This window comes from Adiantum capillus-veneris, chromosome 16 (assembly GCF_014529385.1).
Source record: "Adiantum capillus-veneris isolate H3 chromosome 16, ASM1452938v2, whole genome shotgun sequence".
In the NCBI taxonomy this organism is placed as follows: Eukaryota; Viridiplantae; Streptophyta; class Polypodiopsida; order Polypodiales; family Pteridaceae; genus Adiantum; species Adiantum capillus-veneris.
The window spans coordinates 149356853-149382112 of NC_140946.1; the positions used below are offsets into that span (position 1 = coordinate 149356853).

General features: G+C 41.4%; 2 protein-coding genes across 3 annotated transcripts in view; one reads left to right on the forward strand and one right to left on the reverse strand.

The window, feature by feature from the left end:
- The window catches only part of LOC147440052 (uncharacterized), a 46633-nt gene extending 38646 nt beyond the window's left edge, over positions 1-7987 (forward strand). Inside the window, exons 3-5 of one of the 2 annotated variants that reach the window (XM_086485739.1) lie at positions 7345-7397; positions 7477-7515; positions 7900-7987. In XM_086485739.1, coding sequence (XP_086341865.1) covers positions 7345-7397; positions 7477-7515; positions 7900-7972 — 165 coding nt within the window. In that variant the 3' untranslated portion in view covers positions 7973-7987. Of the gene's footprint in view, positions 1-7344; positions 7398-7476; positions 7821-7899 lie in introns of those variants that run through there. The other variant, XM_086485738.1, reaches the window with a different exon arrangement.
- A 2295-nt stretch (positions 7988-10282) lies between these two features.
- LOC147440053 (uncharacterized) lies at positions 10283-12225 on the reverse strand. Its single transcript, XM_086485740.1, has 3 exons — positions 11925-12225; positions 11807-11841; positions 10283-11718 (listed from the first exon to the last, which is right to left on the reverse strand). Exons 1-3 carry the CDS (start codon positions 12019-12021, stop codon positions 10654-10656), a joined length of 1197 nt encoding a protein of 398 aa, XP_086341866.1. The 5' UTR covers positions 12022-12225; the 3' UTR covers positions 10283-10653.
- Positions 12226-25260: the final 13035 nt, after the last annotated feature.

A 25260-nucleotide genomic window follows, 5' to 3' on the forward strand; every position in this document is an offset into this window, starting at 1 on the left:
TGTGCATCCGGTTGTCCTGCTCCCGTGTAAGTCCATACACCACCAGACGTACCACACACGTACTGTAAGTATGTACGCAATACTTGCATATCTCCCTCGTGCACTATGCCATCATCAGTCAACAAATGACTGATAACCCCAACTGCAAATGCTCCCACTGTAGCTGCGATATCTGGTCTCAAGATCAGCATCTCATACATGAGACCACTGAATGCCGATGCAATGCTAGCGGGCCCTGCTAGCTCTATGGAGCATGCATCAACATATATATCCCTGGCAATAGGCATCTCTGACTGACGAGGCGTGTCAGCCACATGCATCTCCTGACTGTCCGCAAAAGACGTATCAACCTGTCGTGCAACCTCAGAGCAAACCAGCTGCTCTAGGTGTCTACTGGAAGACATATCCTGCACAACTATATCCCCATGCTCACTGTCGAGCATAGAAAGGAATGACTGCATAATCGCTGACATCTCAGCCTCCTCTGCAATCATCCACTGCAAACATGACCACTCAATCTGCTGTGACTCACTAGAGCTCTCATGCTCTAACTCCGTATACATAGACTCTTGCACAACGTCCTCCTGTCGTGACTCACTAGAGCAAGACCGCTCTACCTGTCTATCCTGCATAGAAGTATCTAGCACAACTGAGTCTCTGCTTTGCTCAGTCACTAGCAAAGCATGCATGTCTGACTCTGTCACCTCTCTATGTGACTGCTCAAGTCGTGCCCCAACTGTGTGCACAACGAGCTCACTACTCTGCATTCCATGCAAAGTACCCTGCAACCCATGAGCAAAAGAGACTCGCCTGCTCTCTCGCTCTCTACCTGGCTGCATGGTCACAGAGACAACACTGTCTCTCCCGTGATCCACATGCAATGGGTAACCTGTACCACTCTTGGCACCTCTCGCAATCACTAGCGAACCCAAATGCAACGCAAAAGATCGCTCAAGCAGCGATACTCGACATCCACTATACCGTAACTGTCTGACTGAGATCAAATCCCGTCTCAGATCTGGCACATAACGCACATGACGCAGGGTAAATCTCATACCAATGGGCAAGGACAAACATACGTCTCCTGCACCCTCAATGTCATACACAACACCATCAGCCATGTGCACACAACCAAGTCTCCCACTAGAAAACGTGCTAAACCACTCACGATGCGACATGACATGGAAAGTAGCATCTGAATCTAGTAACCAATGTGAAGACAATGTGCAATCCGATATGCAATCCGTAGACATAAGATCGTCTGAAGGAAAGCTAGATGTAAATGTGACATCACCGTCACAAGCATACTCAGTAACCACCGTACTGATCTCACTAGCATCTGTCGTGCCCAAATTTGCATCACGCATCTGTCGCCTCCGTTGTCTCAAATGCCTGAAACATCGACGCCTAATGTGCCCTCTATGTCCACAATGCCAACATGTCAAGTCTCTATGCCGTCGAGACTTGCGTGTGGGATCAATCTCTCCCATGGACATAGAAGTGGGACTAGACTTCCCTGTAGACATGGATGTCGCGTACATAGCATGTAAACTGTGCCATAAAGCATGAGTTGTAGTCTCCCTCGAGACCTGCCAGTAAACGGACTCAACCAGATGCAAATGAATCGTAGACATGGCTAACTCATCAAGATCCTGCCAATCATCATCACGCATAGACTTGGGCTTCGCCGATAAACCACGCAAGGGTTTATCCTGCCCCAAATCCGTCAATGCAACAAGCATATGCTCCTTCCAAGCAACAAAATCTGCACCATCAAACTGTGTCAGACCATAACGCTGGAAGTCCAATGAAAAATCAGCCATAATGCTCGCAAAAGAGCAACCAACAATGAGTAGCAAATGTCAACCAAATCAGCCCTAAACTGGCTCGTATCGCATCGACAAAAGTCTGCAAATATGGCTCAAAACCTGATGCAAAGTTGCACCAATAACCGTGCAAAACCTTGCACAAAATCACAAGTCAATATGACTTAATCGCGCATAAATATCTGACAAAATTTTTGGCAGAGTCTCCTTTGTAATTGGAGCAATATCTCAACAGTAAACCTCAAAGAGACAATAATATATGCCACGGTGGCCAATCCGGGAATAAACTCGACCGGAATCACCTCACAAAGTCATACATATGAGCATACCCGCTCTTGCCGGAGTACCACTCAAATAATCTCAGCCATAAACAAATACACAAATCCATATATGGCATACATAAACCGCCAAGACCATGGCAACATAGCTCACTCTCGCATGAGTGGCTCTCTGGACAAATGCATATCCAAAAACCTGTGTACACCTATGAATTTGCTGGTTGCTGCAGAAAATACTCCGTGTGTGTGAGATATACCAAAAACAGTGTTTTTGGGACCCGAAAGTGCACAAATAAACCTGCTGCTGTACCTGTTGTAATTCAAAGCATAATTTCAGCAAATAGACATCACCATCGTGTTCGGAGCGTGCCAAAACCCTGACCTAGACTCTTGGATCATGTAGATCTGACTCTGTATGACGGAGCTACGCAAAAAACTACGTTTTAGAGCCCGAAAATGGCATAAACGAGCTGCACACAGTCTTGAACCTGCTCCTGCTCCACTCTGCGTGATGCAATGTCCTCTCAATGCAAGCTCCAACGCAAGAGCTCTGCCACAACAGCATCCAAGCACTCGAATGTCAAGCTCTCCTCCGCCGAGCACTTCTCTAACGAGCTCCACTGAGCTCAAAAGCTCCTCTCACCAAGGAATCCGCAACCGCCTCCTCGACCAAGCTTGACCACACTAAGCTCCTAAGCTCCAAAGACAATGCTCCTCAAGCTAAAATCGCTCTCCGTGAAACTCCGCGATGGAACTCCACCGTCGAGAGCGAGCGAGCTATCGCCTCGAAGCTCTCAAAGCCGTCGTGCTCTCCGCGGTCACCATAGCTCTGATACCAATTGAAGGGGATCGGGGAGCACCACAGACGAAGAGTGAGAGAGAGAGAGAGAAGGAGACACACACGATGTGGGTGGGGAGACTCCAAAGAGTGAGCAGCCCCCTATACACTTATGCTATGTATAAGGTATACAAGTCAGTGGGCGCCCAGACTCTGGGCGGCTGGGCAAGGCACAGACGCCTATACCCCAACACTTTTAAGTGTAGCGAACTAAGCCTAAGTGACTTTGAACTAAGCCTAGACACTCTTTTACTGCTCGGATTCTAGTGTAGATTGGCCCAAGCATCTCGTGGTGACCTGCCCTTCCCAACTGCGGGTGAAACTCTCGGCCGTCGGCCATTTCACACTTGCCACACAATGTCCAGCTATTTGTGACTTCAAAAAGAGGGCCCCAAAAATCAAACAAAAATCAAGGGAAAGAAACCAACTAAGGTTAGTGGTTGCCACAGCCTTGTGACAAATGCTAGCTTTATCGTGGCTGAGTATGCCTATTACCCATAGTTACAGGGAACGGGGGGGGACGGGCCCTAGGGCCGGGGGACGGCCGTAACCGGGCCGGGAACGGAAGGGAACGCTGAGGGCCGGACGAAAATCGGGCCGGACGGGCGGGTCGCAGGGGGGACGGCCGGGGACGGACGGAATGGCAGGGGTCGGACGGGGTCGGCCAGGAACGGCTGCAGTCCATTCACCGTTTTTGACCGTTTTTGACTGTTTTTAACGGATCTGTGCAGCCCCAATTGCCACATTTTGGGAGCCTTGGCCCTTGGGAGGCTATAAAAGGCTCCCTTGGGCCTCTTAATACTCATAGTCTCAATGCTCATTCCAATTTGCAATTTCCCTCAAGCTCAAGGCTCAAGCTACTCAATCATCAATGCCATCCTCTCTACTCAATGCTCATTGCTCAAGCTTGAAGCATGACCATTGACTACTCTACACTCTAGTCTCCACTCTCAAGTCTCTCCCTCTTCTACCCACTTTGAAGTTTGAACTTTGAAGCTCTCCTCTCCCTCTTCTACCCACTTTGAAGCTCTCCTCTACTCTCTCTCCACACAAGCTCTCCTCTTAACTCCTCTAACTTCTAAGCTCTACTCTCTCGAGTCTCTCCACCATCATGTCATCTCAAGCCAACTCTACTTCTCAAGCCGCTTCTTCTCGAAGGAGGCCCGCCGTGCAAACGTGGTCGTGGTGGGATGAAGTCGACTTTAGCTTGCGTGGCAAAGGTGGCGGTGCAAGACCATGGACGTGCAAGCTATGTCCATACAAGAGAACGGGTGGTTCAAACAAAGTGCGAGCCCATCTTCTTCATGAACCCGGTCACGAGGTGAAGTTTTGCCCTCATGTAGCTCCTGAGAAGAGGTTGGATCTTCTTGAGAAGCTCACGGTGTATGAGGTTGCGGAAGCGGCCAAGAGGGGCCGTTTTGTTGCCGTTGATACCTCCGCCACGGCGACACCGCGAGAGCAAAGGGAAGCCAACCTTGACGACATCTCTCGAACCTTCAAGAGCCATGCATGTACACCGTCCTCTTCCGTTCCGCATTGCCAAACCACTCTCAACGAAAATTGGAATCCTAAATTGAAGGAAGAGGTGGATAGGTCGGTTGCCCGATTCTTCTTCCACGACCACATTGCCTTCCATGCTTCGCGGTGAGTTTCCCTTGGCATATGCACATTGCAATCTTCCATTTTGTATTCATAATGGGTTATAACTTCTCGACTCTCGACTCTCCATACTAACACAACATGCTCTATTTTGTGTGGATAGGTCTCCATACTTCCGAACCATGGTTATGAAAATAGGGGAATATGGCTCCTCTTATGTGCCACCTTCATCGGAGAGGCTTCGCACCACCCTCCTTGACAAAGAGAAGCTTGCCGTGGAGCAAGCGGCCCAAGCAACAAAGGATTTGTGGGAGACCAATGGCGTCTCTCTTCTTGTAGATGGATGGAGCGACACCCGTAAGCGGTCCATCCACGGGGTGGTGGCCTACTCTCAGGGGGAGATATACTTTGTGGAGTCACATGATGCATCCGATAGTGGCAAGGCCGCCGAGATGCTTGCTGCGGAGTGGACAAGCACCATAGAGATCACCGGCCCGGAGAATGTCCTTTGTATGGTTGCAGATGGAGAGGCGTCAAATAGGGCAGCCGGAGCTATCATTGAGGGCATGTATCCCAGCATCCATGTCACATTTTGCATGGCGCATTGCCTCAATAACCTCCTCAAGGACATAGGGAACTTGTCATGGATTTCACCCACCATTGGTGACGCCTCTCGAATTGTCTCCTTTGTGCTCAACCATCAAAAAGTGCGCCGTGAATTCTCAAAGAGGAGCCACTTGTCCTTGCTCAAATATTTAGAGACAAGATTTGCATTTAATTGGCTTATGCTAGGCCGCTTGTCTACATGTGGCGGAGCCTTAAGGGGCCTCTTTCTCAGTGATGAGTTCCAGGCCATGCCGGAGTCTACATCAACAGTAGGATTGAAATGCCGAGAATGGGCCGACGACGCCGCTTGGTGGGAGGAGGTGAAGACTCTTGACACCATGGTCAAGCCTATTCTACACCTACTTCGAGTGATGGATGGCTTGCAGCCATGCATTGGCAAAGTCTACGAAGCCATGGATAGGATGATAGAGGCACTTGAGAAGCTTGTGCCTGACCCTGTTCAGTATGCGGAGATTCATGGCTTGTGTGAGTCGAGGTGGAATGGATACTACTCTCCACTTCATGCGGCAGCTTATGTGCTTGACCCTGAGTTTCAAGGAAGGCGTCAAGAGACCGACAAGGAGGTGAGCAAAGGATGGCGGCTTGCATTGGAGTGCCTTGAGCCTAGCAGTGACATTAGGCGCAAGATTAGAGACGAGCTACTCAACTACAGGCAAAAGAAGGGCTCCTATGGATGTGTAGATGCACAGCTTGATCGCAACAAGATTGGCTCGGTTTTGTGGTGGGAGGACTATGGAGGAGATGGCTCACATTTGCAGCGCTTGGCTGTTCGTGTCCTTAGCCAAGCATGTACCACTAGTTGCTTGGAGCAACTATGGAGTGTGTACAGCCACATTGCCTCTAAGAAGAGGAATCGCCTTGGGGTTCAGAGGGCCAATGATTTGGTGTTTGTGAGCGCTAACTTGCGCATGCTTGCCAAGAGCGTCACACACAAGGCAGATCCTTTCACTGAGTGGGAGATGGCACAAGAGAAACCATCTATGGCCGATACTCTTTTGGAGGAGCTAGAGGAGGACTTCGAGCCTCAATGCGAGCCTCCCGAGTCCTCATACGTCGCTGACGACCTCGACTACGACGACAATGTGGAGATTCAGCAGGCAAGCACTTCTTGAGTTTGATGATCATTGATCACTCGACTCTCGAGTCTAGACTCTTGAGTCTACGACTCTACCTACTACATAGCCCTTTGTACTTTTTGTTATCCTTGAGGCCTCAGGCTTGTCCTAACTCCTTTAGGCTTTTTGACTCTTGAGCCCTTGTGGCATGCACTTCTCATTTTGTATCCATCGATCATCGATGTTTTATTAGCACATTTTAGCCTATATGACTCGTGTTCTTTGGTCTATTTAGTGTAAATTTATGGTCAAAGTGATGCTCTATGTGTGTGGCATGTGTGTAGGTCAAAAAATGCCAAAAAAACTTTTTTTTTTTTTTTTTTTTTGCCGTCCCGACCCCGTTCCCGACCCCGACCCGCCGTCCCATGTAACTATGCTATTACCTCTGGAGGGTGATAGAAACTCAGCTCGTTAGTTTTGTAGAGTACGTTCAAAGCATGATTGACCTTTATACAAACCTCCACCTACTCTTGGGCACTGACGACGTGAGTAGGTATGTCATACCTGTTGTCCAAGCTATTCATGATAAAGGTGATAATCTTATTCTTCCTGTTTGGACAAGCAGCGAAGTTGAGGTCACATATTGTCAAGTTTGGATCTTTGTACTTCTTAGGTTATTTGCAGCCTCTTCTTCGAAGATTTGTAGTATTCATTTTTCGATTTCGTATTTAGCTTACGTTAGGACTTAAGAATTTGTTCCTTCAGAAGTTGTTGTGCGATGCTTGATTTCTAGAATTAAGTTTTTAAGATTTCTTATCCTTTTTTGTTAAAAATTGAGTATTTGTGTTAAGTTTTAGCCAAGTAAGTTGCGTCAACTTATTTTGCGCATGCCTTTTATAAAAACATTTTTAAGTTAATAATGTTTTGTTTTATCTAATTTTGTTTCGTAGCAAATAAAGTCATTTAGTTTTTTTTTTTCTTTTCTTTTCTTGTGTCCCTTGCTTTTATAGTTTATGAGTGCTTTATTCCCTCTTATAATTCGTGAGTTCAGACTATTCTGAACTTATGAAGGTATATGAATTTCTTTGAACTAACACAAACTTGTGTTGGCTCATTATCAGGGTGTATTGTCATTCACTGGTTACCAAAGTCCTGCTTCGACCAAGGGCAATAGGTAATACTTGACCCATACTAAGTTATAAGGTTGTCACTTTTATTCAACTGATGAGCGATGTTCTTTTCTGCACATGCAGGTGCCTCTTGCATGCCTGTTCTTTCTCCAATAAGCAAAGGCAAGATGGCCTATTGCACATCTTAGATAAAGCCTCTGAAAGTCCCAAAGGCATATGTGTGACAAGAGAGCGTAAAGTAAAGCTGAACACCAGATGAAGTTGCATCAAAGGGTTGGAGGTTCTTAAGTGCAGCTTCTTCAATAGATGCACATTTTTCTTTAGCCTAGAAAAACACCTGTATTTTATGTAGTTTTGCTAGTCCTGGTAGATCAGGGTAGTTTGCCATTTGTGCATGACTGATGTACAGGAGAGGTTCACATTCAGTCTTTCATAATCTTACAGGCTCTTTGAAGGGGACTTGTCAATGGAGCTATATCCCCCCCCCCCCTTTTTCATGCTTTTGATCGGCTTTCAATCTGAAATTTTGATGTTGGTGTCCATCAGGTGGATGTGTGTGATCTTACTGAAATCAGAAGGCGAACTGTTCTGCAAGAGGGATTTAAATGTTCAATTCTAGATGGAAGAGCTCGTTCAATTTTAGAATTTATGAGCTTGCATCAAGGTAGTTAGGGAGCTTAGTCATAGTGTCACCATGATTTGAAGTGTATATCAGTAGTGTGCACTCTCTTTGTATGAAAGTGACGTGGAGTTGATTGAGGAAACATGGTTATTTGAATGCAAAACAAATGATGAGAGCGCTGAAGATGGCACTACACTACACATCAACGGCGCAATGCATGCTTCAAAGAATTCAGAGTGGTGACACTCAGCATTTTGTTGATCTTCGGTCGGAATGATCTTCGTTTTTTGTAGGTTATATGCTTATGGAGCACCACAATGTTGATTCCACGAAGTAGTAGCATGGCTCGCTGTCAGGGGGGTTCAGAGTTTTAACATGTAGTGTCAAGTGAGGTGTTTATAGTTGTCTGTATAAAGGTTCTGAGTTACTTGCCTTACATACAAAGGGAAAACTTGGCGTGAGAAAAAAAAAAGATGGTAAACTGAGTTGCATTGAGGTTCTCTTCCCCTTATTAAAGGGGTAGGGAATGGTCATAAGGGAACGGTCATTAAATGACCATTCCCCATAATATTGACGACCCACCGGTTGCATGACCATTCTTGGCCGTCAAGGTCCAGGGGAGCCGGGCCAAGTATTGATCTTTGACCCAAAGCAGGTACAGTCGTGCAGCGCTAGATACAATGTGTGCGTTATTCTGCATGCTGAGGTGTTGTACAGTTCTTCAGCGCAGCTACACCCTGTTATTCTGCATGCTGACGAGTCGTACAATCATTGGCAATCATTGCCATGCAGATTACGAGTGATGATGTGTCTGACATATGACGAGCATCAGCAGAAATTACGGTTTGGATTTGCTACTAGATTGATAGCACATATGGCCTGCCCGGCGACCCTGGACCTTGACGGGGTAGGGAATGGTCATTTAATGACCATTCCCCATAATATTGACGACCCGCCGGTTGCATGACCATTCCCAGCCGTCAAGGTCCAAGGGAGCCTGTTGAGGTGTCGTACAGTCCTGCAGCGCAGCTACACCCCGTTATTCTGCATGCTGATGAGTCGTACAATCATTGCCATGCAGATTAGGAGTGCTGACGGTGTCTGACATCCGAAGGGCATCAGCAGAAATTACGGTTTGAAATTGCTACTAGATTGACGGCGCAGATGGCTTGCCAGGCAACCCTAGACCTTGACGGTTCGATACTGGTATCACCTTAATATCTGAAATGGCTCCAATTAAAATAAAACTACTCATTAGTTTGTGAAAACTAACCCTAGAGAGATTTTGAAGAAAGCAGAAACAAACTCAGTGGACCAGAAAAAGCATAGCAGTGTTTCTTTTTATAGCCAACGATGTTTTAGAACGATCCCTTTACTTCAAAAATCTTTTGACTTTCTATGCTCCATGGTACATCTTTACCTTCTTAAGGTGTTAACCTTTCATTCTTGCCTCTCATTCTTCGAGTGCTTTCCAATTTTTAAAAAAGGAGTTTCCTTGCTTGTGATATTTTTTGTAGTCCACTGTACTAATTTTTAAATAAAAAATACAGTTTTTTTCCTTTGGTTTAATAGAATTAACATGTGGATTTCATTTTTGCAGACTCTATTCTTGACCTCTAGGAATGTTTTTTTTTTTTTTGGTTTTTTGCAGACTCTATTCTTGACCTAGGAATGTTTTTTTTTTTTTGGGCAAGGGGTGGGCTCAAAACTCTACTTTGAATGGTTCAAGCCTTAGAGGCCACCTTGCATGATGATGTCCATGTGCAAGATATCAGCCCAACCAGGAGCACACTAGAGCCAACTTGGAAGCACACCCCTACCCCTTTCATTTATGCATTGATAGCACCGGTCATCGTCTTAATCTAGCCTAAGGACTTCAAAGTTTCTGTACTAGCTATTCAAATTTGGGCAAATCAATGCAGCTTGAATGCAAATCTCATGTAGGTTAACAAGTGGAAGTCAAATCACTCCAATTTGGGCTTCTAGAGTGTGAAGCTTTAGTAAGCATCACCCAAAGATTGCGAGCGTTAATGATTACCTTCCAATTTTAGGCAAAACACTCTAGCTAGAATGTAACCAAACTTCGTCGACAAAACAAGGGGAAGCTTCACGGAGGCATTTCAAAACAGAGTGCGAAGTAAGTCAAATGAACTCCTGTAGTGAAGGGTCCCATTTACCAATGAACAAATGCAAACATATATTTGCATGCCTTTCTCCCTTCTCCTCTAACGCATGTTTTAGCATGCCAGCTAGCACTTTATACAAAGGATCAATCAACGCACATGTACAGCGACAATGAAGACCATATTGCTCTCGCTATCCTAAATTACATTCCTTAAGAATAACATCTACAAAAAGTTGGGCTTGTAGGCTATCTCTGTGTACAAAAAGTGAAGGCTTAAGGTTAGTCATAAACTAGTATCTCAATACTACACTCTTTGAGCTAGGTCTACAAAAAGTATGATAGGTTTTTAAGACACGCTTGTGAGAAAGATGTGTAGGTTTAGGGTTGATTATCCATATTAGGTTTGAGGATGTATCGCTCTGCTACCCTCCTTGATATGTCGAAGCATCGATGGGAGATTCTCTTGTTACATGTAGATATAGTTTAGGGTCATCATTGCTAAGAATGTGGACGATATAGAAGATTACTGTTTTATGTAACCCACCCACCAATATCAACTGGCTCCTCGACCTACCATTTCCATGTAGTCAAGGAGAGATTTTTCCCGTTGAATCTTGATTTGGGCTTTCCTCCTTGCGAGGAAAGACTCCACCTTTGCATTCAATTCCTCTTGGGGAATGGAAGGCTCTCGTTTCCTCATCAATCGCGGTTGTGTGAGCTCATCATCATGCAACATATCGACAGTGGGCTTGTGCCTTTGCTTGATGGGTGATAGAAGCGATGGGGATGGTCCTTGAGGCTTTACTCGACTGAGCCCATTATGGATATGGATGCCCTCGTGTTTGGGGTGATGGCGGTTGAAAGGGCTAGACTGTCTCTTACTCTCGCAGATGGCCTTCCATGTGGCCTCGAGCGTGTCCCCACGCTTCAAAATGGTCCTCAAGGGGCTAAGAGGGCGCTCATTGGGTGGGGTGGCCTTCGACTTGCGTGTGAAATGAGCGGATGCCAAAGGCCGACTCTCATGCGCTTGTCGTGTGAAAATGGGCGAATCGATGTCGACGTCGACGCTACCTCCAGCGCCGGCTGCTTTTTCTGCTTTTGCGCTTGCCGTGGCTGCCTCTTCTTCTTCTTCTTCTTCAGCGTCGCTGCTAAGGATTAGTTTGCCTATTGCTGGTAATTCCAATTGGGCACTCAAGTATTCGGCAATCGCTGCATCCGAACTGGTTACAGCGTCTTCATTCTTTGCCTCCTTAATCGGACAAATAAGACCATGATTAGCGCTAATTGCAGTAGCGTCTGAATATTCATCAGCAGGATAATCTGCATTCCTATTAATCTCAATATCCTTTGACTCGCCTAATAAGGCCGTTGCGCCACCACTACCATTATCACCATTATCGACATCGACATCGAGCTCGATTACCAGCAAATCGTCCGCACTGCTAACAACGCCCCCTATATCATCCTCGTTAAGCCTAATTGATCCTGAGCAGATGTTATGATCTCTAGTACTAATGGGCTGATCATAATCATCAGAATACTGATTTGGTGCAGCACCAGCTGCTTGGCGGGAAGATCTCGGCGGGCGTGCAGGTGCTGCAGACGATGTTGATGTACTCTGTAGATGGGCAAGGGCCAAAATACTGAGTATGAGGACATTTAGCATAATGAAGAGGTTTCTGGGCGTGAAAATGCCACAAATCAACCTCCACAAGCTTGGCATCACTTCGATCCAGAAGTCCTGCAGCCATGTGAGATTTATGTAGATGGAGATGGCGATTAAAGGGATGGAAGCAGCGGTGGCAACAATCAATATTGACGTACCGGAATATGACAGCTGCAATGAAGATCTTAATGACTGCCTGCTGAGTCTGTAGCCTCTGCCATTTTCACCTTTCTTCCCAATCTCTAGCTGCCTCATTGTGATGATAATTGTGCCCTTCTCTTAAAGGGCTAACGCATGCACGAAAATACAATCTTGTGTGCTTCACATATCTTAATTAGGCAGGCAAGGTGAATGGATTAGGGTTGTTTTTTCTCTTTAAGGGGATGAGTGTTGTAACCATATTAACAACTCTTAAGCAGTGAGGGGAATACACATAAAGCCTTTACTCAATATATGTAGGCATGTGCTTGTTGGGCACCATAACTAGCTCTGATCATCCATATATATATATATATATATATATATATATATATATATATATATATATATAGACATGGTAGCTAGGAGAGTACCACTTTAATTAGAGGATCAAATGGATTATCTCTTACTCCACAATGTTAAGCACAGCTTATGAGGATGTGTGTGTAAGTGAGAGTAGAACCTTATCAAAACTCAAGGATCATACAAAGAGGAGAGAGTGTTGATGCTAGTTTGCACATATTTATGGGGTTTTAAGCTGTTTACCATCAGATGCCTTGTGCAATATTGATCCCCTTCATATATATTGCTAATAGATCCAAGCAGCTAGTTCCATCACCAAAGCATCTCTGCATGTTAGGGACATACGCCGTACTCCGCATATCATTGGCCGATTTGTACGTGCAATATAGCACCTTCAGCTAGCTAACCTGCAAAGCTTAACTTATTCACTGCCTCCCAATCTAAGGATACTTCCTATGCATGCCTGTACTTGACTAAGGACACACAAAAAGCAAATACTCAAAAAGGGACCGAGCTAAGCCTGCCAAGCTGCCATGCTGTTCTGGGTAGAGGGAGAAAAGGAGAGATGGTAATGGGATAACAACACACATGTCACACACACACACACACACACACATACACACACAAGTGACAAGAAGACAAGGGCTTGAAAGTGGAGAGCAAAAAGACAGTACACTTACAGAAGCTTGTCCTCCCCAACCCTCTCCCAACCTTATATGTATGTGTCTTATAGTGTCCCACTTTTCCTAACTCAATATGTCTTGAAGGTCATGTCAAGATCACAAATACATCTTTCTGTCTCTACCAAGTTAGTATAGCAACATGGCTTTGTTACCAATATATTTGCTCTTCCATGGGGCCTTTGATACAGCTATGGTTTTGTTTATTGCTCTCACATAAGAAAAGAACAAAACTCATGACTCCTGTACACAAGGGTCTCACATCATGAACCTAATCATACAGGCTACTATTGTAAATAGAAGATCAAGATACTACAATTCATAGCTAAAGATTGAATGATTACTTTAATGTTCTAGCTACAGGTGGAGATTTCTTCTTACTTGTTAAGTTGTTGGTCAATTAGTTTCACTTGAACAGAAGATGTCCTCTTTCTAGGTAACATAGTCCTATTACTAGTAGAATAGTGCTCTTCGAAAAAACAAAACTTGAAGAGGGCAAATAAATTTCATATGATAGTTACTTTTTCTCTTGCGTTGGTGGCGCAAGTGTAGCCATGATTGGCCCACCGCCCACCGGAGGCGCAAATCAACAACAAAAGATCCTTGAAGCAATCTTAATTACCGGACTACCGCCGTGGAGAAGCCAAATCAAAGATTGTCCCTATGCACAAACCTAAGAAGTAGCTTTGTTGGCAAAGCTTTTTGGTAGTTTTTTTGGCAAAAGCTTCTTTCTTAATAGAATTTCCACCATTTTTATGATTTAAAAAAGTAATAACCCTAAAAAATTATGGAATTGTAGATACTAACACATTGGATAATCTGTTACTGTAGGTGATCATTGGGATTAAGTATGTAGACTTGTTTGGAATAGATTACAAAATGGGTCTAAAGGATGCTCCAAGCATGGGTGCACTGTTGTTGCTTAGAATGGTACATTAGATACCTTGCTTTGAAGAGACCAAACACTTAAAAATGTCACTAATCATACATTGTCACAACATGGCAAGCTGGAATCTTAATCACGAGTTTGGTTTTAATATAAGCCTAGACTTGCTCGACTCTAAATCTACTATTATTTACAAGTACAAAATATTAGAGCCAAATAGTGGCGCTCACTTCAATCCTTGTATTTTTGTTGAGAAAAATGTTATCCTTTCATTTTCTTGTGACCCACATTACCCCTTTTTCCCTAAAATTAATGCAAGTGCTTTTGATTTGAAAGCTTGGTAAGTCTTGCCTCTCAATGGTCATTCGAACCCCCCTTTCCTTCCTTTATCTTAAGCTTATTTCCCTACCCACTTCCAAAATTTTTATGCTGCCTCCCTTTTACTTTCAGTTTTTGTTCCCACCCCACTTTCAAAATTTCAGTGTAGCTCTCAACAAAATAAGGTTTCAGAGATTTCACCTTGCTCCTCAAAAGTAACGGATCAAGGATTCTCCTCTACACCTTTTGCTTTTGCCACACCAACAAAGTATTCTGTCAACTCCATTTCACACGCTCAATCATTTCAACCACAATCATCCTTCATTCTTTGCTAAGGCATTATATTATATCCTCCACTTTACATGTGTAGGTGGGTGCTCCAACTTCCCCTCCATGTTCTTTTCAAAATGTCTCAATATTGGCCCTACCCCCTTCACCTACTTGTACTACCCCCGACCCCCCAACACACACACACACACACACACACACACACACACACACACACACACACACAAACACATCATATACACAAAAGAAACCAAAAGATCTCACCAAGGTTATGCTTCCTTTGCAAAGTGGTCACCATGAATGCCATAGGGGTCACCCTTGGGGCATGCTACCACATCCCCACCAACTAAATGCATAATGGGTGAAGCTACATCAAACTCAAACATGCTCTCGTAACATGCCTCCATTGCCCCTCCATTGGTTGTGGGTACACACCCACACCCACACCCACCATGTCTTAAACCTTAGAGGATCCATTTGAAACTAGCCCATTGTTTCTCTCAAGCCATCCATTCTCTAGAGTCGATCCATTGAAACGTAAGGCATTGAAAGGCCCCGATTGAACAAAATTATGTGCAATTGCATCCACTCGCACAAATTTGTTAACACTAGTTCTACTCAAGTGCCTTGTTTTCCTTTCAAATTTTTGGGGTTTAATTTGTGAAGCTGAAAACCATTTGTTGAAGTGTTGATCATCAAGGAGTTGGCTTATGAGCCAAAGAAAAACGAGGATTTCTTTCCATGTCAAAATGAGCACTATACTAAGAGATTCACCATAAGTTTGAAATTGAAATCTTCACTAAAACTTTTACATTGTTTTCTTTTAAAAACACATAAAAATATTACAACTTCTTGAGAAAAAGCTGATTTTGAACTTTGTAATCCTTGATAATAGATAATTACTATGATGATAGGAAAATTGACCTTAACACTAGTCTGGTAACCTAACAGGACATAAAAGTGTCCTTTCACGGTTTTGGAAAAAAATCCAAAACCATAGTAGATCCACTTACTTTGAAAAATCCTTTTATGAGCTTATAGTTCAAGGACTACTACATATGGAAAAAATGAGAAACTTGTAAAATCTCTCATCTCTTGGTCACTACAAGCCTCCAAAGTTGATGGACCACTGCATTTTGCCCAAAACAACTAATTCTTATGGTTGATTGCATATAAATAAGAGTGGGGATTTTTATAGGACATGAGATAAAATGCCCTGCTAACTTCAATGGGTTGCTGATCAAAACATATGGTTACTTTTACCTCACTAAATTTTTTTGGGCAAAAAAAAAGGTACAAAAAGTTGCATTTTTGCCATTCTACGGACCTATCATCAAAGTTTCTATAGTCACGCTCAATACAAATACTATATACATGTTTTCTTAGTTACCTTTGGGCCTTTGGATTCAAAACGAGCCATGGAGCATGTCAAAAGGATAATGGATCTCTTACTAAGTGGAACCGTGGGGACAATGATAAAGTGCTAAATATAGCAAACATGAAAAAATTGGGTTTAGCATTATGACCTCTAGAAACCCATAGAAACTACTCAATGTCTAGCCAAGTTTGTAGTTTATGATTAGATATGGTTACTACCTACAAAATACACACATTTGACCTAAGAAACTAGCAATATTGAGAAAGTTATACTTGCTACTCTAAAATGTCTCGTATTCTTCAGCAATCAAAAAAATCAACCATCATCATATAATATGCTATATAGCGTATTAAGTCCCCCAAAACTCAAGGAAGATTAGCTTTATGTTATATATTCCACTTTCACAATTAAAATTGAATTTGGGTATGAAGAAAGCCACCCAAAAAATCATACAAGTGCTAATTTTGGCCAAAAATAGGATTATGCAATTCTTGTAAGTTGGTCATAACTCTCAAGTTTAACACTTTGTTCTCCCTAGAAGCATCAAAATATGTTGAGAACTATGAAGGCTTATCCTCTAGCAATCTAAACCTCACAACATGAAGTTTAGAGTGGTATAGATGCAAAACTTTGAAAGAAAGCCAAAAACAAGATCCGTATTTTCACACAGTTTAGGTTCAAAAATGTTGTGCAAGAGTAAGGTTAATGGTGAGATCAATATTCCAAAAGAAAAGCCAAGTTTTTTTCAGCTCATAAGGCAACTTTGTGGATATAAAGCACCTAGAAATTCATTTTTATACTCTTCAAATAATTCAAGCAAAATGGTCACTTAATATGACACAAAAGTGTCCAAGGACATAAAAGTGTCCTGTTACCATTCTAGTGTTAAAGACTAGTTTTAAATGCTACATAAAGAAGTAAGCAAAAAATTACAATCTTGAAAATGATGATAAGGGGGTAAATTTTGGGCTTTCAAAGCTTGTATCTGAGAATTGATGCAATCTCAATGAAAAGCTATAATCCAAAGTGAATTTATAAATTAACGCCATGAATATACATAGTTTTTTGGGTGTCCAATCTTACATAAAGCTCATAAATCAAGTTGCTTACCAAAATTTTGTCACGTAAAACCTATTAAGAATATTAGTTTGTCACCAAAAAAACCATGTACTTTAATGAGATTATATATGCTCTATTGTGTTCTAATTGAGGAATTAGCTATGCTTTATTGAAATTGACAAAAGGTTTCAAAGTCATATTCATTATTGTAATATATATTTCTAAGCTAAACAATGTGAAAATTCACTATGTCCTACATAAGGCTATTAAGGAGAATTTCATAATAAGAGGTTTCTTTATGAGAGAGAACAAGGTGAAAGTTCACTATGGCCTACATAAGGCTATGAGAAGAATTTAATAGTAAAAAGTTTTTTTGGGTGAGAGAAAACAAGAAAGTGATACTAATGTTCTAAAGCATTTGTTATCATAATAAAATGTTATGTTTCTTGAAAAAAGTGTAACAATAAACTATTTAGACTACAATATATTCCAAAAACATGAAAAATAATGTCTGAAAAACCACTTGGAAGCAATGTAGCAAATTGAGAAAAAAAGGTGGAATAGGACGAGAGAGATTGTGTGTGAGCCGATATTCATTGGTCCTCTTTAAAGAGACAGGTACACAAATGTCAATACCTCTCACAAAGGCCTAGAAAAAATATTAAAAAGATTTTTTTTGCCATGTGGCACTAATCGGCAAGCTTTATCCGATGGTCCACAATTGCACCAAAAATCCAATGCTTTACTAAGGACTCCTTTTATAGTCCAAAAATAGAAAATGACACTAGTATTTTGAAATATGTAATATCACAATGACATTATTATGCTTTCTGGAAAAAAATGTAAGAATGAACTATTTACATTACAATATATGTCAAAAGCATAAAAAATAATGTTTGACACAATACTCAATGTCCCTCTTTAAAAAGAGAGGTACAAAAATGTCAACACCCTCTCTCAAGGGACTAATAGAAATAATTTTTAAAAAAGTTCATTATCATTAGCTTACCATGTGGCACTCATCCGCAAGCTTTATCCAATGGCCCAAAGATGCACCCAAAAACGGAAAGTCTTAGTGAGAGCAATTTTGAGATACAAGAGTTTAGCCTACTTATGGCTTACAGAAACACCTATAATTTTTTATTTATATATTTTTTGGATAGCATATATGTCTATATAACATAAAGAATCTTCAAATTATACAAATAAAATGTTTTACTTCATAGATAATCCTTCATTCTTCATTTAAGGGCATGACTTTCTTTTCAACTTTTTCTTTTGAAATACCAATGTGACTTTTCACATTGATAACTGTCAAAGGCTTCAGCTCCAAAGTGGGTTATGCTCATTGCTACCACATTGAAAAATCACACATTTTGGTTTTGATTTGTTTGGCCAATGGTAACTCATATTAAAACAATAAGCAATCAGGTTCAACACGAACTCGTGACAAAATCCAAACTAGGTACTCTTGGCTTTTTGACATCTAGAACACCATATAGTTTATACTACATTACACTGAATACTTAAAGGACACTTTTCAATTGTAGAAATGAACTCTCCATGGCCCTTCACAATTTGCAAGTGATGATGAGCTCATGATTTGAGCATTATGTAATTATCAAATAGGAGAATAGTGCAATTTAGGGCAAATGACTCCAAGACACATTGTTACACTTCCTTGTGTCCTTGAGTGGGAATAGAAAAAAATTGCATCCATGCATTAAAAAACATCAAGGAAACTATTTGGTGTGTTTTCTGATGTGAGAAGATGGGTACCATACAAGAAGATGGGCATCAAGACTCAGTAATATGGAGCATTTAAGAAGAGGATGTGAGAGGATGAACGATGGCCAAGTAGATGTACGGTTGTTTGACTAAACTTGGTCCAAAAGTAACCCTAGATAATACCCCATGGGATGGGTTCACTTTTATATGAACATCTAAACTCCTTGAAGGATACAACATGCATGTACGGTGATGTGGTTAGCTCGAATAGCTTGGATGTATTCAAGCTTGGGCCCGTGAGGTGCATAAGGGGAAGTTTTTAGCTAACACAAGGATCATCACTAGTGGTACTTGAACCCTTTATTTATCACTGACAAAAGGTAGCGGACACAAGGATCATCACCAATGGTACTGCAATCCTACTCCTCATGAACAGGTAAAAAAAGCTTTTAAAGATTGGAACCACAGAGTATGGAAGGTAATGGATTGGCTATCTGTCAGTGTAGAGAATACCATGATTGATCATATAAAGAATGCCAACTCCCCCAAGGAGGCACGAAAGAATTTGGTGCCATAAGGTGTGACCAACAATAAGACAAGGAATCTACAATTAAAGATAGAACTCAACACTATGCAAAAAAAGGTCCTAGAATACATGTTGAAGATTAAGGACATATGTGGATTTCTTGCGTACTAGCAAGGGTGTAGGTGAGACAAAAAGACTATTTTGAAAAATGTGTCTATATGTATAAAAATGTTGTGATAATGTAGGTATGTTGATTTAGGTGCTCCAAATCACATGACCAACCATGGGAAATGGTTTAGGGACTTGAAAACTTTAAATGGTCCTGGCTATCTTGAGACTAGAGATGCTACATTGCATCCTATTTTGCATACATGGAATGTGTGATTGTCTTTGACAGATGGAAAAGGGAAGTATTTGGTTGAGATATTGTTACATGCACCCAAAATTACAATGAAGTTGGTGCTAGTTGGGAAAATGGTTGAGTAGGGTTTACAGGACAAATTCAAATTCAATGGTCTATATGCAGAAGAATATAAGAAAAATGGAAGGCCTATCACACAAATAAAAAATGTGAGTTGAACGTACACTCTTGTTGTAGATGAGATGAAGTTGTCATGTCTGCATAAGGGTCATAAGTTGTTATAGACAAGCATATTGGGCATGCAAATGTAGAAAGGTTGCAAACTATGAAAATTTTGGGCTTATTGGTTTTCTCAGGTGTTCAACATGGTTGAAATGCAATAGGTTTGTAAGGCCTGTTAGTTTGGAAAACAGGAAAATGCATTGTTTTCTCAAGACAAGCACGGAAGTGAAAAGGTGTTGGAGATATTTCACTCTTATGTGTGGGGTCCTATAAAGACTGTGTCCATGGGTGGATGAAAATCTTATGCTACGTTTATCCATGACTTGATAAGGAAGATATGGGTGTACTTCTTGAGGGAGAAAAGGAAGGTGCTTAATTGCTTTCAAAGTTTCAAGGCTATCACTACTAAAAAGCAAATAGGAAATAAGTATAGTGCCTGAGTTCAAATGGAGGGGGGGAAGTAATTCTCTAATGAGTACAATAATTTTTTTGACAAAGCATGAAACTGATAGGAAAATTTCATGCATGTATACTTCGCAACAAAATGGTGTTGATGAGAGAAACAATAGGCACATTGCAAAAGTTGCAAGGGCAATGATGAATGAGAAGAATATGCCTCATCATTATTGGGTTGAGGGAGTATCTACAATTGTTTACGTTATGAAAAAGACTCTTGATGTACTTAACATGACACTTGAGGATAAGCTTATTGGTAGAATCTTGATTTGGCACACAATGTGTTTGTATGCACATTGTTGGAGACAAAAGACAAAAAAATGTGTGGTTACCCATTATTTTCTTGAGCAAAAAGGATACAAATGCTACAACCCTATCACACATCTAGTGAGGGTTAGGAAGATGTGGCTCTTGATGGGTTGAGGTCCTGGTATGTTGATGTAAAGGATGATCTTGAATAGGCTACTGAAATTCCAATAATATATGTTATACTAGTGGCATGTGAGTTGGTAGCCATCTTTTTTATTTTTTAATAAAAACTAATTACTTGCGTTTGGTTTTTTCATGGAACCTCAATCTCTCATCTGTCATATATTAGTTGACCATAAGTTTGCAAAATACCTGCCTAAAATTTGGAAAAACTGCAAAACATAGTGTTCAATGGTGATTTTTCATGAAAAGTTTTAAAATGGCTTCATTAGAGATTAGAGAGAAAATCTAAAATTTATAAGTTGCATCTGAGGGACTACATAAATCACGATCCATCAACTTCCACAATTTCACTAGAGGCTTATACATCATCCATGCCCCCGATAGTTCAGATAACTAATATTTCATGTAATTTAGACTTGATTTGAGCATTCAAAAGGCCAAAAGACCATTGAAATTGTGCAAAATCATAGGAAAGAAAAAAATTCTTGCAATAATATTTTGATGTGAGTTATCTTTGTGATACTTACTTCATTGTGCATCCACACATTGCATTGGATTGAGAATATTGGAAATTTTGGGTCAAGTGATAGAGAATATATTATGGGAAGTTCAAGGGAATTATTTTTCACAAAAGACATACTAGTGTAGTTGGAAAGGTATAGGGAACAAGAGCAATAAATTTTGCCACCAACTGGGGATATCCATGGATCACAATCCATGAACCATCACTCAGCCACATATATTTTCACCACAGATTCCAACAAGCAATAGCAACCCGCTTCCAATACCATTATGATACTCTTTGAACAAAAAAAAAAAAAGCCAAAACAAGTCTACAAAACACACAAAAGGAAAATCAGACTCTGTAACTTCAATTTAGAGGAGAAAATCAAATCCAAATGCTTTGAAACTTGGGAAACTAAGGGCAACAAATTTACAAAGCGAAAATTTTGATGCTTGGATGCACATGGATGGAAATGCATGGGAAACCACATATGATAGTTATATTTATACACACATAGTATATAGTCTAAGCATTGTAACCTAATTGAAAGGACTTTCAATTTTGAGCTAACTTGGGTAAAAAAAAAAGCTAGAAACACCTATGCAGTCTCCTGAAATACATACTTGCACTCACATTTGAGGGGGGGATCTTTTGGAACTTTGGGACATCACTACACAAAGGTAGTGCCAAGGGGTGGGAAAGTGAGTTTTCAGACACCTAGTTGCACATGGATCACAATCCATGAGCACCCATCAAATGACATGAAGATTTACAATCTTATTGATCTACCCTAGAACAAGTGTGTGGTGAATTTTATTTGAAAGATAACCCCAAAGAGTTTTTTAGAGGCCAAAGATTGGAAAACTCACATAAAAAAAAAAGAAATGGTGGCTAAGAGAGAAATGTTGATCCAAGTTCTAAAAAAATAATATGGATAGATAGCTAAGGACTAGCACTAGAGAACATTACAATCACAACTCAAAAATTAAGGAACAGATGGATTGCGATCCATGGGGCCCTCCTTCATATTGGCATGCTCTAATACCAGATATTGAATATAGATTGCAAATGGATTCTAGCCATAAAAGTATCAGTAAAAATAACCTTGTGGTCCTAAGCTATTTTAAGTGTAGCTCACCAAATTTCTTTGACTTTTGATAGAGAGCTCCGAATTGACTCAGATGCATGAAGGGAAATTTTCAATAGGATTACCAATTTGTAAAGGAGCTAGACACATAACTTTGTGGGAAGACCTCTCATCACGACAAATTAACATATAACCCAAGGTTCAAAGTTACCAAATGAAGAAGAATTTGTGGAGTTTTGTGAATCCTACTCCATTTGATCAAAACACATTGGCCACTAATGGACAAGCTGCCCAATGCCAAGCCAAGGACGAGAAAGTCTTGGGAATTATCCTCACCTACCTAGATGATAACTTCATTCACTACTTGGATGAAGTGACATTAGCTCTTAAAGCATGGCTGGAGAAGATCTTTGGTGTTAAGGCTAAGAAATCAAAGATATCCCTCAAATACAACTATCTGGTCTCAAAATGGAGGAAGGTGAAGAATCATATAGCCTCATCAATAGGCTTAAGCGCACATGCACACAAGTGGTCTACAACCAAGCTCCCATGGAGTAAGATAACAAATTAGCCATTCTTCTCATTGGTCTACCCAAGGAGGAAATGAAACTATCATGGTTTTGAAGGAGAAGGATCCACTCCATCATATAGAAGATGCCATTACCTCTCTCCAAGAAGAAGATCAAAGGACTACCAAAAAAGGAGGAAAGTGATGGAGCAGAGGTGGAGTGCAAGGGAAGGAATGGAGAGAAGGGGGAAGGGATGCAACAGAAGGAGAGCCTGTCTTTGGTGGATCATGAGAGAGCAATAACACTCTCCTCCTTAATTGCTTTATGAACAAATAATGTAAGAGGGCAAGCACCCAGGCCACATGCCTGAAATCGAACAATTTCCCACTTGAAGGCCAACGTGGCCCAAGTGGCTAAATAATGTAGGGGCTACTATGTACAAATGTACAAAACCGTGAAGCATGAATGTAGCTTCACCCTACGCCCATCATTTCTATGCAATGTGCGAACCGCTTTGAGGCTAGGCTCTTGGTTAGAGCATCCACTGGGTTTTCATCCGTGTGAACTTTGACTAACTCAATGTGTTTGCTAGCCAAAATATCCCGTACCACATGATACCTGACCTCTATGTGTTTTGACTTGGAGTGAAACACGGGGGTTCTTTGCTAATGCAATTGCACTTTGACTGTCACAATGTAGCATTGGAGTCTGGTGTATACCAAAATCTCCCACTAAACAAGATAGCCACAAAACTTAGTTATTACTGGAACTAGAAAATGTCACATACTCTACCTTAGTGGTGGAAGACGAAGTGAAATTTTGGATACGTGATCTCCAAGAAACTACCGCTCCAACGAACAAGAAAACGTAGCCAAATGTGGATCCACAACCCACATAATCTGAATCAGTGTATCCAACTATGGATGCATCATTGTTCTCAAAGCGTAAGCACCTGCTAGCTGAGCCCTTGACATATCTCAAGATGTGCTTCACTGCTTCCCAATGCTTTCTACCTAAATTTACCATAAACCTGCTGACCACTCCCACTGCATATGCAAGTTGTGGGACGCGTGTCTAACCTCACTATCCTATCTTATTGCAGTTTTAACGAGAACCACGATTAAATTGTCAATCCATGGGACGAAGCTGACTAGACTAGTGCATAGAGGCTACAAGAGGTTGTCAATCTCTCAAAAAATAACAAACAACTCACATCTAACTCAAGCTACACTCAAGTAACTGAAATCACCAAAAGCCAATCGCTCATCATCAGCAAACAAATCACATCCGTTATAGCATCAAATGATATCCAAATGTAACAAAACTTCTAGGACATGTTTATAAAACCTAAGCAAACATGCTTATGATCTCATACCCCACTTTAGGTAAAGTGCCAAAATTGCAATTATTAACAGCAGTGGATTTTTGACCTAGTCGTCTTCAACCCAGAATGCCTCTAAATGCTTAGCAATGCTGCCCCAATATCCCGTCTATGCTTAGTTTTTGATATTAAAGTGTAAATTCCTACTTGTGATGAAATTAGGCTACGGGTCGGCTACACCAAAAGCTACGAAATAATGTGATGTGTTTACATCCATGCGTAGATCTTTACCTGCGGTTGCAATGCAAAAAACGTGACTGCAATGTGAAAACTAGGGGAGGGAGTAGGAAGCGCGAGAAGGAGAGAAGTGAGCGTCGTTAGCTCACGCTTTGTATTTTATTATCCAAAACTTGACAATAACTTACAAAAATTGGCTTTTATACCTTAGCCAAGGTTTTTGGTGGTCAAAACTAATAATCTGGGAGCTTTAACTAAAGATAGGCAATGACAGGTTGATACAATCTGGAAGTTGTAGCCCCGCTCATCAATTACAAGGTTTATCCAAAAAATAGGAGTTACAATATTCTCGATTTATCTAAATAGTAAGTGTTTTTACAATGAGAGCTCCAAAAAATGATATCCGTGGTGTCCATGTTAGCTTGCTGCTAATATTCCCCCCCTCCTCACCTGTGTCGTCCCTTGACACAGCTTTATGGGTTGAAGTAGTCTTCGGGTTGACGGCTGGCGCGACGGTCTTTAAGCGCATTGAGTGCCTTTTGGTATCTGATTTTCCTTTCTTTATCTGGCACCTGTAAGAACTGCATGGTGACTTTGTTTTTCAGCTCCGTTGCTGAGTAGCCTACAAACCTTGATGTCAGGTTACTGATCATTGGCCCAAATATTTTTGTTCGCTAAGTGAAGAATCCCGTGTAGAACGATTCCTCGAATGCCAACATATTGTGAGATGGTAAAAGCATGCATCTCGCGTAGAAGCCATAGAGGACTTCTTTGGAAGGTTGCCCACTAAGATCATAGCACAACCCTTTGTTGCCCTCGAGGAATGACATCCACAGGGTGCCTGCTTGCTCTGGCTCATGGAACACTTCGAGGCAGGTGAGTATCATTCATCAGATTTTGTATAACGATGCATATGACAAGTCTAATAGACTTTTAAAGAATGACATGGCACCCTCTAGGGTTTTCACCATGTACTCTTTCGTCAGTGGTCCCTGTTCTG